This window comes from Protopterus annectens, chromosome 5.part0 (assembly GCF_019279795.1).
Source record: "Protopterus annectens isolate FY-2018-M chromosome 5.part0, PAN1.0, whole genome shotgun sequence".
In the NCBI taxonomy this organism is placed as follows: Eukaryota; Metazoa; Chordata; order Ceratodontiformes; family Protopteridae; genus Protopterus; species Protopterus annectens.
Window position 1 is genome coordinate 1,848,637,846 of NC_056735.1, and position 16,917 is coordinate 1,848,654,762.

Consider the following 16,917-nt stretch of genomic DNA (forward strand, 5'->3'; position numbering starts at 1 on the left):
GAACCTACCACCAAACTTCTAGGTATAACAATAGATAGCAACCTTAACTTCGATATTCATATAAACAGCACAGTTAAAACAATCAACAAAAAATTAGGATCCCTTTATAGAATCAAACCCTTTCTTACTCCAGTGGCCAGGACTGCTATAGCCAGAACTCACTTAATCTCCACTCTACTCTATGCTTCACCTATCTATACTAACCTTTCTAAGAACAACCTAAATAAAATGGCAATCTCCTACAATAATATTGCCAGATTTGCAACTGCCTCTTTTTTTCTTGAGATTTACTTTGCTATGCTTATAGAGGACCTTTACCTGGTTTCCATAACTTTTTTTGGCAGCAATCTGTATATTTTAATGTTTTATAAATATTTCATTATATATATTCATTGGGGTGGCACAGTGGTAAGGCAAGTGGTATTTTCACATCAGAGAAACAGGTTTTCAGTTCAGTTTTCAGCTGAGATGTCTTCGATCTGCAGATTGCATGTCCTCTGTATATTTGTGTAGATTTTCTCTTTGTGCTCTACTTTTCCACGACTCTACAGAGGTAAGCAGTAGGTTACTGGTAATTTTTTAAATTTCCTATGGATATGTGTGTTGTGTATGAGTTTTTGTATGTCTCTGTGTATGTACATATGTGTATGTGTGTCTTCTGCAATAGAACTTTGCCATGTCCAAAACAATTGTTAGTGCTTTGGGTCACTTGACTACCAAAATAAACTCCAGTGTGTCCATGATTCTATAAATGGTAAATTGGGTTATCAGAAAATGGATGGAGAGATGGATGGATGGATGGATGGATGGATGGATGGATGGATGGATGGATGGATGGATGGATGGATAGATGGACTTATTGCTTGCATAACTATGCTTGTGTACCATACACATTTTCCTTTATAATTTTGATCCATGCCATGGTTGTAAATGATCTTTCGACCAATACACTAATATTGCTAGCAAATACAAAATGCAAATACAAGGGAGATCTATTCCTTAATATATTAATTGATATATTAATTTTATCTTCCATGCTCAGATGATTTCCATATACATTCTATAGTTGCCCCTCCCCACAGTATCTATTTTCATTTATTATTTTTGGGGAGCATTGCTGCCATTCTTAACAATTTGTCTCAGGTTTTCAGACAACCCATAATCAAACTGATACCTTACTGGGATCAAGACAGCGTCACTTGTGATTTTGATTTTACCAGGGACACCAGCACTTGGATTTACTAGACAGTCTTTTCACTGGTCATAAGAGAAAGCACTCTGCCAAAAAATCCACAACTAGCAGGAACAGAGCAAACTGTACAGCATTCTGCACATAGTTGCCTTGTTGAAAACAGTGACCATAACATTTGCTGAAAGATGCCGCTGTAGTTTTCTTTTCAGATAAGATGATGCTTCACTTAAGTGTGCTGTAATATAAATATATATTCTTGCATATCTAGTTAAATGTCTTTGTGGCAATGTGGTGTTGCAGAGGGTTTACTATCAAATGTTTGAAACTTACCTTAATGTAATTCATAAGGTCGAGGATAAAGGTGCAAAAGCTGAAAATTGTGATTGGAAATCCCGTCACCTCCAAAATGTCGACACTTAGTTTGCATTCGTGGTTTTAAGCATCACTGTTTACAATTGGATCACACTACAGTGGGGATCGGGAAAAGTACCCTTTTCCTCACTGTAGTGTGATCTTGGAGTTAGAATATATAATTACCAGGTGGTGTGGGGGGCACAGGGGGGCTTGGCTCTCTGCAAAACATTTGTAGGACATCTCTAGATGCCCAGGTAAGTTGGGAAATGTCAATAATGTCGAATTCCACATACCGACTTTACCACGTTTGTTGCTGTGAATAAATGCTGTGCACATTATCATTGTTTCGGTTTGAGTAAATCATTACTCGCAAAACTGATTTGCAGAATTTTGATAGTAAACAGTTGCAGAGTTGATACGAGGATACTGGATGATAAATCATAAGCACCTGTGTTGTTCTGAAAAAAATATTTTCCAGTTCAGCTCATTTGGCACAATATGCAAAAGTGTTATGCAGAATCATTGAAGTCCTCTGAGACTGTTTCTCTCCCCCATCTCTCGAGGAAAGTCCTTTAAAGCAGGAGGATTTTCAAATTGAGTGTTTCTTCATCAAACAGTGCAAGCACAATACTGGATCCATACACTGATGTGAAGCAAATTGCTTAGACACAAGAAAGGATATGTGGTATATCACTTTTAAAATGTTTAAGACTAACTGATGGTTTTTTTTTTTTAAATAGAAGCAACAGCTTGCAGAATAAAGTAATAGGTATGCCTGCATTAGTCAATTTTTTCCAAACTCTCCATGCATTTTAACAAATTTTATTTTTGCAGTTTTCTGTGTTTTTCATAAAAGGTGAAAAGTTCTGTTGGATTCCATAGACTAATAAAAAAATGTTTGAAATAGTGCATTTAATTAGCTATCAGCTGTGACGTGTGTGTATGTGTGTGTGTGTGTGTGTGTGTGTGGGGGGGGGATTATACTGATAGTTGGAATATTTTTGTAGCAGTAAATAATTGAGGAGACACAGCCAGTCATGGAAGACGTTGGTACTAAAGTGGGAATAGCAATTTGAGCACAGAAGTAGGCTATGATTTGGACTGACAAGCCAATGAGTTTAAGGCAATGTAATAAATGATCAAATCAGTCAAAAATTGACTACAGATCTAGACACCTCAGTTTGCTAAGCCTCAAAACTGAGCTTCATTCACAATAAGTTTCTTCTATAACCAGAAGTACATTATCAGGGCTACTGGGCAGGCTTGCCAGCCATGATAACTTAATATAGTGTGTGCTCTGAGTCTGTAGAAATGCATAATCTTCCCAGTAAAGATGCCTGCTACTTGTATAAAGCAGAAGAATTCTTTGTTTTTATTGAATGAGTTACATTACAGCCAAGTGGAATATCCACCTTCTCTGGCATAAGGTCAGTCCTCCATTCATTCCACGGTATTGGTTGTTTATATGACAGTCATATATATGACAGCCATTATATTTTGTACATGATATTTTATGTGTTTTATTCACAACCACTTTTGTCTATTTAGAGAAGGTATTTGTGACATTTTTATTATATTCCTCCAAACAACTTAGTTTGGCTTGTTAACTTCCACAGTTTTTTTAAATAAGCAGGGATTAATAATACTTCTTAATTATGTCATAAATCATACATTGCAGAAATTAACACAGGCAGCATGAGTGAGCTATGTGTATAAGAAGTTACATCATGTGAGACAGACATAACACAGACATTACATCTGAGCTGTGTGTATAAAAGGTCATAACATATTAACACAGACATAATATACTTAGTATACATGAGCTGTGCAATATAAAGGATCACATCATATTCACACAGACATGACACATAGTACACATGAGCTGTGCTTATAAAGGATCACATCATACTAATGCAGACATGACACACGTAGTACACGTGAGCTGTGCATATAAAGGATCACACCATACTGCACAGAAATAATACAGACAGTACATGTAATGTCTGTGTTTTCTTTATTACATATTAACTGCTGTTGTGCATGTTTGTTCATGAACATACACAATAATACAATATAGTGGTAATATTTAAAAAAACAGACAACAAACAAAAATTACATGGCATCATGTGAAAGGTAATGCCATTATGGGAAAACTACAACTGGGATTTCATATATATTAACTATATTTCTACTTTCAGAAATACAGACATTCATTATGGATATTTTTAAAAATATGAAAACTGTATATATTTTTGTTAATGTCTCAAAAAATATTACTCAGAAACTGCAAGCTGTCATTTAAAAAGGTACATATGAAAAAATATCCATATTTTTGTTAATAACTCAAAAACTAAGCTTCAGAAACCATAAGTTGTTATTTACAAGTACACATGGTTGGCCAGCTTTAGAAAAGTTGCCACAAATTGGTTGTACACCTCATGGTAACAATTTGTGATTCAGAGACTACCCTACCATGATGCTTTAGCATGAAGGCGTGCAGTGCTGCCATGGGCTGTCTCTGCAGCCTTGCTAAATGTTAATGAGGCATTCTGGGGAAGCAGCCTATCCTAATTAGCCATGTGGTCTCCTCAGAAGTGTCTACTGTAAGGCATTTATACAGCTGACTGATACTTGCCCACTGTGTTAATGAACATGGCCAAAGGCTCATGTTCACCCATCCCATTAGAGGCAATTGCCAGAAAATTAGCAGATAAATAGTGTTGGGATGTGTGTGTGTGTGTGTGTGTGTGTGTGTGTGTGTGTGTGTGTGTGTGTGTGTGTGTGTGTGTGTGTGTGTGTGTGTGTGTGTGTGTGTGTGTGTGAAGGTTGTGTCCATGAGTGTGATCAGGTAGGGAGGGCTGTGTTTGTACGTTTGTGTGTGTATGTGTGTGTTAAGTGCACCCATGAGTGTGATTATGTGTGTGGGGGCGCTGTCATACCTTTACAATCCCCTAGACTAATCAGCAAGTTCTTCAACATTAGGGGGGATAGGACACCAGGGATAACTCTTTATATTGTTCCTTAATGATACTTAAAAATATTCAAACACAAAAAAATATTCAGCATACTCATACTGTTAGTACTCTGTGTCGTCACTAGGCAGTAGGAATGGTATTTATGCATTATTTTTGCATGTGTAAAAATAAATAAATAAACAGAGAGAAAAGTTTTAAACCTTGGACCTTTGCCACAGCAAGCAGCTGCCTTGACACAGAGCACTAACTGAACAGAGACTACAGCAGGCATTTTTTTGCATAATAAGAAATGTGAAACTCTAACGTCTGGCATGATTTAGTGATTGCAATCATCCATGTGTTATGAGACACAATGAGGGAAGGCCTCAGTACAAAGCTAGGAAGAACATTAGATTACACCAGGGAGAACAACTATTACTGAGACTCACTAAACAACAGGTCTAGCATTGCTACACCCAATAAGGAGAAAAAGAAGAATGAAACTCTAATGTCTGGCATTATTTATTGACTGTAAGGATCATTAATTTACCAGGGCAGGGACAAAAATAAGTATACATCAAGGATGTTCTATCAACTTAGGGAGACGTAAGAAGTATGTCAGTCTGTGTGTGTGTGTGTGTGTGTGTGTGTGTGTGTGTGTGTGTGTGTGTGCATGTATGTTTGAATGTGTGTGTGTGTGTGTGTGTGTGTGTGTGTGTGTGTGTGTGTATATGTTTGAATGTGTGTGTTTATGTGTGTGTGTGTGTGTGTGTGTGTGTGTGTGTGTGTGTGTGTGTGTGTGTGTGTGTGTGTGTGTGTGTGTGTGTGTGTGTGCATGTATGTTTGAATGGGTGTGTGTGTGTGTATGTATGTGTGTGTGTGTGTGTGTGTGTATATATGTTTGAATGTGTGTGTTTGTGTGTGTGTGTGTGTGTGTGTGCCTGTTTGAATGTGTGTGTATGTGTGTGAGGTGTGTGTGTGTGTGTGTGTGTGTGTGTGTGTGTGTGTGTGTGTGTGTGTGTGTGTGTTTGAATGAATGTGGGCTGTGCCTATGTCAATGCAAAGCACAGGCTGTCAGTGTTAACTACTGCAGGAAAGTTCTGATTTGCACTTGTAAGGTTGAGTCAGAGACATGTAAATTAGCTGATAATGAGGACTTTCCTCATTGCAGTTAACATGTCTCTGAACTGCATATTCCCACATGTTTAAAGAGCCCCTTGTGGCTGCAGCTGTTACCATCAGCATTGGGGTTCTTTCTGAATTCCCAGAAAAAACTTCCGATAGTTTCTGTATACCATGTATGCAATGTATGTGGATATGCAGTGTTATTTATAAGGCTATGCATACAATTATCTCCGGTTTACATAGTTTAATTAATAGTTCAGGCCAAAAGTGACTGCATAGAAATGTTATTGCATCATTTGAGTTAGCATTTTACATCAGATAAATGTGTATTGGTGCTTTTAATGAAATATGTATTTTTCCCAGTCGTGAAATCTGTGTAATTTGTAACAACATATTAATGACTCCTAAGACACTGAGGATTTCCTCACTGGAGATACTTTTGTGGGTAACAATCCTAGCATTTATATGGTACTTTATTAATGGCATGCTTGGTTCAGAAGATACTGACTGAGATAACATCTGGTTCATATACCCTGACTTGTGGTTGCTCATACTCACAGTGTACCACAGAGTGCCACTAAAAGTGTGTAGGATGCATGAGGTCAAACTCTTCTGAAGTGGAAGAGTTAAATCTGAAAGAATATCGGTGACAGATTCCAGAACAATTTGTACTCGGGGACCAGACAGTTGTCAGAATTTGGGACATTTACAGCATGTCATAAAAGGTCTGTAGTAACAGAATGCAAATGATACACAACCAGATTTCATTTCATGCAAATACAGTATGTCAGGCATGTGCATTATTCCTTAAATTGTCACAATGTTTTTCAGTCAGATGGCATCATCATGCATGAATCTGTACAGTATCTGACTGAGATGTAAACATTTGTATGGACTACAACAGAAATGTTATGTTTTATCAACACTATGTCCTATGTCCCACTGGGTGAGGTTTGTGTATTTATCGCATCATCCGTGGTGCCACGCATTGGTAAAACAGCCCCAGGAACATTATCCAGAATACTAAGCAATGTTTGTACTGTAATATCATAATTGCTGAGTATATCACTGACACAGATGCTCTACAAATGCCTAGTGATAGGTATCAAAAATCATATCTTACATAATGGTAAAAAAGATATGAAAATATTAAACATGCATTCCTAAGTACCACAACTTAGAAAAAAGAATCCTGAAACCAATTCATATTACAAATCTCTATGTTAAGCTGTCAAGTACTGTCAAGTTAATTTAATTTTTAAAATTTGTTTTTTTTTTTTAATTTTCATGTTAACTTTATTTTAAGTCCGCTGGTCCTGTAATGACTTATACAAAACACCAGGTTATTCCTACACAGTGACTATCATTAGTATAGACCTCTCAGCACACATTAATATAAGTGGTTTATGCCGGTGAACACCATGTTGCTCACCCAGTTATGGGGGATAGTCTGTACAGGTGAAGTTTTATTGCTTTTGCTGTAGATGGTTACCATTCCATAGCCCTGTCTTCCCTAATGGAAAAGATAATTATTCCCTACCAGAAGTGAGGCAGCATTACACGTATTTTACAATGCTAATAATGTATAAACAAATGTTTGAAAGGTGGGTATAAATTTAAAAACAAGCTCAGTTATATGAAATTAGCTGGTCTGAATTTTGTTAAATGTTCCTCCATAATACAAAATATCAGAACTCAATGACAACAAAATGAAAAAAGCACATCAATATTTAAATGCAGCTCTGCTGTATAGTATATGCAAGCAAATATTAGGCATTAATGAACCAAAACAACTGATTATAATTAGCACGTTTTATTTTAAAATGGTAACGCATACATCTTAAAAGGACCATTTTGAAAATCATGTTAGCATATTTAAGGTAAAATATAGCAAACGCTACTCTGATAATTCACTGAAATTTATTTCAGAGTAAATTGCTCTCTGTACAGCAGTTTTTAATCCATATTTTTTATCTTTCCAGATTAAGATCAGACTGAAAACAATGGTTGCTGGTCTAGAAAAGGCTTGTCACAGGTGCATTTCTAAAATTGCTGGCAATGGTAAGTTTAAATGTCAACTGCTAGTCATTATTTCTGGATTTCAAAATGCCGGTATGTAGCATACCCAAAAGTGCAAACTGGAGGCTTTATGAAGGAAAGCAAACTGCCATCCTAATTCACCCCGGGGATCACTTCTGTGGCTCTGCTTGACAGGGGCACAGGAAAATAATTTTCTTGGGTGGCAAAAGCCAGGGTACTGTTTGGCTAGGCTTATATAGCCCCTAGGGCCAATAGCCTAGTACCTGCCTATGAACCTATGAACCTATGTTTACAGTTTTTTGGCTCCTGTGGTGTAGACCATTAGCTGCCCCTGTTACTTTCCTTGATTTCCACTTATATTAATGTGTGCTGATTTCAGACATTGTGAGTCATTCTTGAATTCTCCAGATCTGATCCAAAGCTTTTCCCATTGCCTTGGAGGAGATTTAGGTACCCCAGTATTGCATCTTACTCACAGCCATTAGGATTTTTTGTTTATATGCCCTACCCACTTCCCACCCTCATGCCCAACTGGCAATGATATAAGGCCATTATGGCCAAAAACATCTGACAATGCATGTCCCAGGATTTTGTGTAAGCATGGGATGCATATCCTGGTATCATCAAAGCTGCCATCCCTATGTATAACCCTTCACCTGCCCCTAGGATAAATCAATGCTGACTAAATGGTTCAGTACAGAAATAAAATGTGTTTGGCTGTATTCAAGACCAGTTATTCTAATCTGTTGCAAGCAACAGATAGTATGTCACCTTAACCTAAAAACAGCACAATTATCAGTAGTGATGAGCCTGGTGCCTTTCTGCATTATTTCAAAGAAGGCATGGATTTGAAAAGAAGTCTGTAGATAAGCAAGCTTTGACGTCATATTCTCTCATATGATATAGAATCTTCTTATCCTCAGCCACATATGCATTGATCACAATGCAGAAGCAGTCTTCCGGTCATCATAGAAGTCCACTCTGTTTTTTGAGCTTGTATCTTTTTCCACCACTTATACACACACACATATACACAAATTTAAGAAAACAACCTCTTTAAGCAACAATATGACTAGTAAAATGCTGACAGAATAATGGCATACAACTATATGCAAATGCATAGAAATTTAATTGTTAAGTATGGCTCTGTATGTACATCTCGTGTGTGTGTGGGTGTGTGTGTGTGTGTGTGTGTGTGTGTGTGTGTGTGTGTGTGTGTGTGTGTGTGTGTGTGTGTGTGTTTGTGAACCGGCCTTAGTCACAGGTGAACTATTCAGCATTTTTGCTAGTGGCAATTTCACAATTTTATTTAGTTATTTTTAAGATGGTAGTGTTAAAAGGAGCTACAAGGGAGGTGAGCCTCTTCTCTATCCCACTCTTGAACTAGATAAATAATACGAGAGCCTCAAATGCTCTTGGATTGGTTGTCTAAATCATGGGTAGAACAGTAAGAAACTAAAGCCCACAGCGCTTTAAATAGGAAGTGGCTATGATGGCTGCTGTGAAAACAAAAGTAGAAGTCTATTGTAGGTGGTAGAACAGATGCATCTGAGAGATCAGAGAGTAGAATGGATCTGCTTTGAATGCCTCACTACCCTATCCCCTTTTTTGTGAGGAAAAAAAAGAAATACTAAAATGCAAGTCTACTATGAGTCACAATTTAATATCTTGCATGGTCCATCATTGTTAAACCTGCAGCAATAAAAATAAAGCAGATTCGTCCATGTGTTTACTTGGCAATGAGGGGCTGAGCAAACAAATGAGCATCTGAGTGAATGACTAAATGTAACACAATCTAGTATGGACAGATATCAAAATATGCATTATTCTTTTCAGTTAAAGATCAATGCAAACTGCATTTTATTTCTACAGGATGCAGTAATCTTGGAGATACTAGCATCTTAATATTGAATGTATTTGAAAACACCAAAGAAACGCAGTATCAAACATCAAACCATTGATCACATAAGATCAAAACTCAAAACACCTAAAAAAAAAAAAATCATAAAACTTTTTTTTTCAAGGAGCAAGCACCCCCTTGCACGCCTGTACCACCTCCTAATTATATACACCAATTCCAAGATAGCTCAAGAGTGGGGAAAGGATAAATTCCCATTCCAAACTGTACCCCACCCTTCCACGAAGTAATGCCATCGTTCTGTGAGCAATGACTATTTGATCACATCTGCTGGCATTACAAACATACGTCATTCTGAACATTCAACTATATAGAGTGCTCCCATAATTTAAGAACACTTCTCATAAGTTTACTGCTGGATTCATCCTCTATTATTGTACACTGAAATTATTTCTTTGAAGTTCCCACACTTGTGAACCATGTTGCCCTACATATCTGTGTATACTGTTACACAATATAATGTGCCATGAAAGCATGCCTAGTTTTGTGGCTGCCATTTTTTTTTCCTGCCAGCCACACTATTTCAGATCTTGAGCTTGACTTATATAATGGACAAATTCCTGCCTTAGATACCTAGAAACATTCAGAATGTTTGTATACCACTATATGATGAACCAAGACATTCCATCATTGTCTCTACAGAGAAGTATGATCTACTAAAATGCCAGGAATTTAACCTGATCATCCAACCTTATTAAGCTAAGGAAGATTGCAACTCAAAGTGTTCACATGTAGCTCAATGCCTTTTCCAAAGCATTTCATAAAATTAAATATTTCAGGACAGACCTCAATGACACTTCTGTGAATGTACTTCATTGTGGAAGTGACTGTCAGGTCTGTTGTGTCACTGCCTCACCCGTGAGTACCAAGGCCACAGGTCTGCACCCCTCATCCACTTTTGTGGGTTATGAGAATACTGGATGAAGTTCACCTTCAGCTCCCTCCTTGACAGGATGTGTCCTAGGGTGTAGAAACCTCCCATCGTGCAGTCAACTGGCTGAAATATGTATGCAAATAACAAGGTCATTTGCATATATTACATTACTACATATTTGTTCTGATCCTGGGGAGAGGTCCATTATTCACCTAGCCATAATTTATTGGTTGCACTCAGCTTAGTGGGCTGCTGTTCTCCCAAGGCCTCCTTCTCCTCCCCCTAGGTCCAACATATCTCAATGGACTAGGTTAAGTAAAGCCAACCAGGGCTTTCCTTACCAGCCATGAGGTTCAGTCCATAGAGTTCAGTCATCTGAAGTCCTGTAGGACTGTCAGTACAACTATTAGAGCATACCTTAATAAACATGACTTGGTGGCTGCACCATGTCCAGTACAGACCTCTCAGGTCATTACACATATTTTGTTTATCATGTCCCTCATTGCTAGCATCTTGTTGTCTAATATTTAGCACTGATTTGTTCCATGCAGCACCCCCCCCCCAAACATCATTTCTGCATAAGTATTTCCTTCTGGAGCTGGAAGAATGGTGTCAGTCTCACTGCAGTTAGCTTCTTGCAAAGAATCAGAGTGCAATGAGTCTGTTATCTAAGAAATGAAAAAAGGCTAATGATTCCTCCCTCTTCAAAGCTTTCATCTAGATGACCCTTCCTCCAGAAAAAAATTAGGCTCATAAAGTCAACCAACAACTGGCCTCTGGCCCAATTTCATCCAGCAGAAATGGTTAAGAGTAGCTCAGGAAGAAGGAGCAGGAACCTGGGATGAGCCTCTCTAAGGAGCCTGTTATTAAGGATGCCTTCAACTCAGTCTAAAACCACCCAGAAGGCAAACACCTTTGTAAAAGTCCCCTAGTTGAACCAAATTAGATCTTTAATATGCATCCAAGAGAAAATTACTGCACAAACTCTTTGGTTTGACATAGGACCTGCAGACAATATTGTTTTATTGCACTGCTATCAGAGAAGGAGTCTACAGTCTTTGGCAGACTGATTAAGAGAGTATTCTCACCTGTCATGTTGAGATTTAAATCCCTCAGCTGCTAGTCTCACTTATCCAGATTCTATTCTTCCCTAGTTGATTAGGTGCCGGAGAAGCCTTTAGGTTTCCTGCATCGAGGCTCAAGAAGGAGCTGGTCAACACTCTGCCTGTGGCTTCAGTAGTGGACTATAATGTGGTCCATTTTAACTGCTCAGCAATTCTGGCTACAGCATCAAATTCAGGTATTAACTTACCAGGATGGGATGGCTAAGGGTATCCTCTCTTAATAAGGGACTCAAGTAGTCCACAGTTTATATCTGATTTAAAAGGGAGGTCTTCGCTCGTCAGCTTTCCCGGGACCTCTCAGGACCTGGTAGATATGTCAGAACAAAAGAAGTAACATAATATTTGCGTCATTATCTATGCATTGTAAAATAGGGGAAAACAAACTGGCTCTGTTCTAAGTTCAAATTAAGTTATGAATTAAAACAGCTATTAAAAAAACAGATTCAGTTTGCGCAAAATAGAATTTGTTACACTTCTAAAGTAAATTAGTATGACTTAAAGAGAAGAAACCATTAAAATGATGGACACCTTTAATAAGACAAAAATGGAAAAACATATCACTTAGCATAATTTCACTTCCACCAAAAAGGAATAAAATGCATCCAGAATTTTTGGGTTGGCAGAGTCTCTTCTAAAGAGTCTTTGGACCTTGATGAGCACTTGAAAAACAATCCCAAGTTCTGTTTCCACTCTCTAGGGAAATTCTGAAAACCACAGTGATCTCCTTGGGAAAATCTCTGTTTAACTGAAGGGTAAAACTTGGCTAATTTCTTTCTTAGGCAACCTTCTTCTTTACTGCAAATACAAAAGGGGTGTCCAACAGGTGGCCCTAGGGCCATAATCCAGCCAACTGAAGCATTTTACCAGGCCCTCGGTATGTCACATAACAAACTGTTTTAAATGGACAGATACATGTTGGACCATTGTAATGTGGCACCCACTTTGCCAAGTATGGAAAGTGGCCCCTGAATTATATGGTAAGTGGCCCCTGAGCAAAAATTGTTGGATCCCCTGAAATAGATCTCTTTTGCCTGTGTGGTTGACCAGGGCCTTGGAATCAGCAAGATGAAATATCACAGCTTTAGTTCCTTTGTCAGAGGACACAGCTGTATAACAGTCCTCCATCATATACCCAAGACAAGCTCTTTCTTAGAGTTCAGCTGTGATTACTATCTGAGCAGCTCAGATGAGACTGCTATTGCTCAAAATGCTGACAAAAGAATCAATTAATGACTGTCTGATTCTCCTCAAGTTTATCTTCAAGAATATCTCTATTGCAGGATGATTCAGGCTAGGATTTACTGCAGGATGATTCAGGCTAGGATTCAAAAAGGGCTGCCACTAGTGATAAGCCCTAACATGGGTGGTGAGCCACTGATGCATGGCTTTTCTGATTCAGAGACAGGCCCACCATAGTGATTACACATGGTCAGTAGGATTAGCATCATGGGCTGTCTCCACAGCCATACTACATGATAATGCGGTATTTTGAGGGTACAGCTTGTGCTAATTAGCCTTGTGATATCTCTCCTTAAAACACCTGCAAGGTGGGATTTACACCACCAAGTGATACAGACAGTTGCTCAGCTGCATAATTTAGCATGGCTGAAATGCTGCTGCTGCCCATTTCTTCCAATGGGAGAGACAACATGACAGGAAAGTATCAGGGAGTTTAGTGGAAAGGTAGTGGTGGGAGGTGTGCGCATGCATATGTGTGTGTGTGTGTGTGTGTGTGTGTGTGTGTGTGTGTGTGTGTGTGTGTGTGTGTGTGTGTGTGTGTGGTGTGTGTGTGTGTGTGTGTGTGTGTGTGTGTGTGTGTGTGTGTGTGTGTGTGTGTGTGTGTGTGTGTGTGTGTGTGTGTGTGTGTGTGTGTGTGTGTGTGTGTGTGTGTGTGTGTGTGTGTGTGTGTGTGTGTGTGTGTGTGTGTGTGTGTGTGTGTGTGTGTGTGTGTGTGTGTGTGTGTGTGTGTGGTGTGTGTGTGTGTGTGTGTGTGTGTGTGTGTGTGTGTGTGTGTGTGTGTGTGTGTGTGTGTGTGTGTGTGTGTGTGTGTGTGTGTGTGTGTTGGTGGAAGTTCTGCATGTGTATGTGAAAGTACAAGAAGGGGTAAATGTGTCAGTGGTAATTACTGCTGAAATGTGATCTCTTCCTCACAGAATCACATTTCTTGTGACTGTGGAAACTGCAACTTTTGGCTGCTGCTGTTTCCCCAAGTGCAGGGAATTGATTTTTAATTTATTACTCTTGTTATTACTCTTTTGACCTCTTGGCACTTTAATGCCCCAGAGGAAGATAATGTCCAGCTCACCAGATCATATACCCGGCTTTGGAGTCCATGCCTTTGACTGGTGCCAGTTGGTCGGCATTCTTTTTGTTAGCTTAAAACAGATACCACAAGAGAACATTGCCAAGAGGCCCTTGAATTCCAGACAGAAAAAGATCTTTTGGTTTACGTGCCCTCATCTGTTCTGCTTTTCAATGCCTTCATTACACACTGTCATGTCATATATCAGAAGATTAGCAAGGTTAATGCAGAATAATATATTAGCAATACATGAAGGAGGAATTAATAAATTAAATCAATTCATGGTAACAATGGTATTATGCAAGTAATACACAGTAGCGTACACAATGGCATCAACAATAATAGCAATAACAGTTGTACAAAAAATAACAATGACTGTTAATATTATTATTTTTTATCAAAATGGCTTTATTCTCAATACATGACCTCTTAAAAAGGAAGCATGCCCTCACCACTGCTGATGACCTTTATAATTCCCTTTCAACTCCTTCCATGTCTTCTTCTCCCAGAGCAACCCAATTTCCCAAATAGAACAAACATTAACAGAATTTAAGGCGGGCCTCCAAGTGTCACAAGGTCTGTTTTGCTCAAGTGGGTGGTCCTGCTGGACCAGCCGTCACAGTCCTATTAGATATAGCTGGCTATGAGATGTGGCAGTTCTTTGAGTTTTCCCAGGCTAGAAAAATACCACAAAGGGCCAATACACTCTTTCCATGGTTATTTGTGGTCACATCTTAGAGCTTTGTAGTCCTATGTCGTTAAGGGATTTGCTTATAGGCCAAAGAGTCTCTACAGAGACTTACATTTTACTCTTCAAAGAAGTTGTAAAAGCATACATATCTCATTAAGAATGAGGGCAAGAGTTTTCTCCCACCTCTTTTTGGTTCTGAATGTGACAAAAGTCTTCTATTCAAGCATGAGCCTCAAATGATGTCAAATAAGGTGACTACTCACTAGGTCATTCCACTGTGGCTGTATGAGACCCATATTGTATTACTGAATATAATGAAAACCTTATGGCACATCAGTATTTGTGGTCCACTTAGGATGTTCCTTTGATTTGCATGTGGTAAACACCATTTTTAATACAACGTATTGCCATCTGATTTGGTCATAGTGTTCACAAAGGTGCTGGCCATGATGGCCAAAGCCATGCAAAGCCATGCAAGAGAAGGCACTCAAATGTGTTTCCCAGTCTGGATAATTGGATTATGGTGGTCCTACTGAAAGATTCCCTGGTACACACTCCTATGGCTTCAGTTCCTGGCTAATCATAATCTGGACATAACTCTCAACTTCTTAGAGCAAGAAATCTAGACAAAGCCATAAATAATGGGGGAACAAAGGCTCAAAAATAGGGGCAAAGAAATTTGATAGAATAACATGTTTTGTGTATAAATTTTCTGAAAGGTAGACAGTCTGTAGCTCAATGTCTGTCATTATTTTCTGACTTCACTACTCAAACATTTGCCAATGATTAGCTAGAAAACCAGAATTTTATAAGAAACAAACCAAAAATAAGAGGCAAATATCTGGACATTCTGTGAAAATATGTACAGTTGAGAGGTATAAAGCTGGATGAAGTCTACTTCTCAAAGGATGGGCTTCCCTTTTGTGGACATAGACACTTTACAATGGCAGTCATTCTCATTTAAAAGATGACCATGGATGTCATGTCTTTGACAAACTGGGTGGGGATGTAATGAAGAATTACAGCTTGGACCCCTTCTTCTGAGTTTGAATGTAGCCATGATTTTTACAGTGCTATTTACACACCTAAGGATATGAGTTTTGCAGTGGACCATGAGGTGTCAGAGCCTAGTACTCAACATTCACTCATGCATCTTCTCTATATCAGAGTTTGCTGTCAAATATAGTAATACTTGACTATCTACACTATCTTACTGTGAACCTTCTTTTCTGCAACATGAAACTCATTCCATTTTATGATGATATTTTCTTCACTAATGGTATGGAGAGATTATTTCAACTCCTCCTTGGTTGAAGTAAAGTATTCTGTAATGCCATCTAGAGTTTCTTGTAATTCTGTGAAGGGAAAGTTATTTGCAGGGCATCTCATGACATGGTCTGACAGCCAGTTGAGCATGTTGCACCTAAAAAAGCAAGGGAGTACCCTGTACTCCTATTTACTGGGACACCACATCTGACATAGGGTCACAGACAGAGGCATTATCATTTCAATAGTTCATACCCTGTTCCAAAGTCAACATTATGATGGCCTTCCTGAGTGTCCCCAGTCCTGTTTTGGAGATTCATATTTGGGACCTCTACCTCGGAACATGTAGTTCTTCTTATCTTTTACTCTATTCAACATAGCAAGGGGGTCATGCGGGATGCATTCTCATCCTGCAGCAAGGGAAATTCCTTTACACAATATATCCATCCTCCACTTAATAAGAAAGCTCAAGCAAAAAGATTCAAATGGTGTTGTTTCAGGCTCTGGGGTCTCTGGTGATATATGACTCACTCTCAGTTTTAGCCAAGGAGGTTCCCTCATAGTTGGGTAAGAAATGGCTCTATCATACAGCCTGGTTCTTGATGTAAAGTGTGTGCTCCCAGCTTGCAGTTCTTTGCTCAGATCACCTGAGCTTGTATTACATTTTCTCAGGCATGACTTTAGTTTTGTTATGAGTATTATATTTACTGCCAACATACAGAGGTCAGATGCTGTTGCTCGTATCCATCGATTTATTGGATGGTCCAGTCTTACAGCTTTCTGGAGAAAAGTGAGTTTGGACTGCCTGTCAGTGATCATTCTTTCTCTAAAGTGCATCTATTTTAGAATGAGAATAAAAAAGACTGAGGAGTGAGACTGTTTGCTTCCAACATGGGGAAGCGGCATGTTTTGCTCACATGCAAAATCCAATTTTATTAGATATTTGTATTGGCTAATATTTTCCGTGAGAACAAGTCCATATAATATGAGTTATAGAGTACTTTAGCGTATGCAATATGAGATATTTTTGCCATGCAGTTGTGTTTTGAGGAGTCATATCTTGAGAACATACAATAC

General features: G+C 38.6%; 1 protein-coding gene across 2 annotated transcripts in view; it reads left to right on the forward strand.

The window, feature by feature from the left end:
• The window catches only part of TMEM272 (transmembrane protein 272), a 359,857-nt gene that overhangs the window by 163,116 nt on the left and 179,824 nt on the right, over positions 1-16,917 (forward strand). The window contains exons 2-3 of one of the 2 annotated variants that reach the window (XM_044071674.1): positions 2,287-2,315; positions 7,608-7,686. In XM_044071674.1, coding sequence (XP_043927609.1) covers positions 7,629-7,686 — 58 coding nt within the window. In that variant the 5' untranslated portion in view covers positions 2,287-2,315; positions 7,608-7,628. The remainder of the gene's footprint in view (positions 1-2,286; positions 2,316-7,607; positions 7,687-16,917) is intronic. The other variant, XM_044071675.1, reaches the window with a different exon arrangement.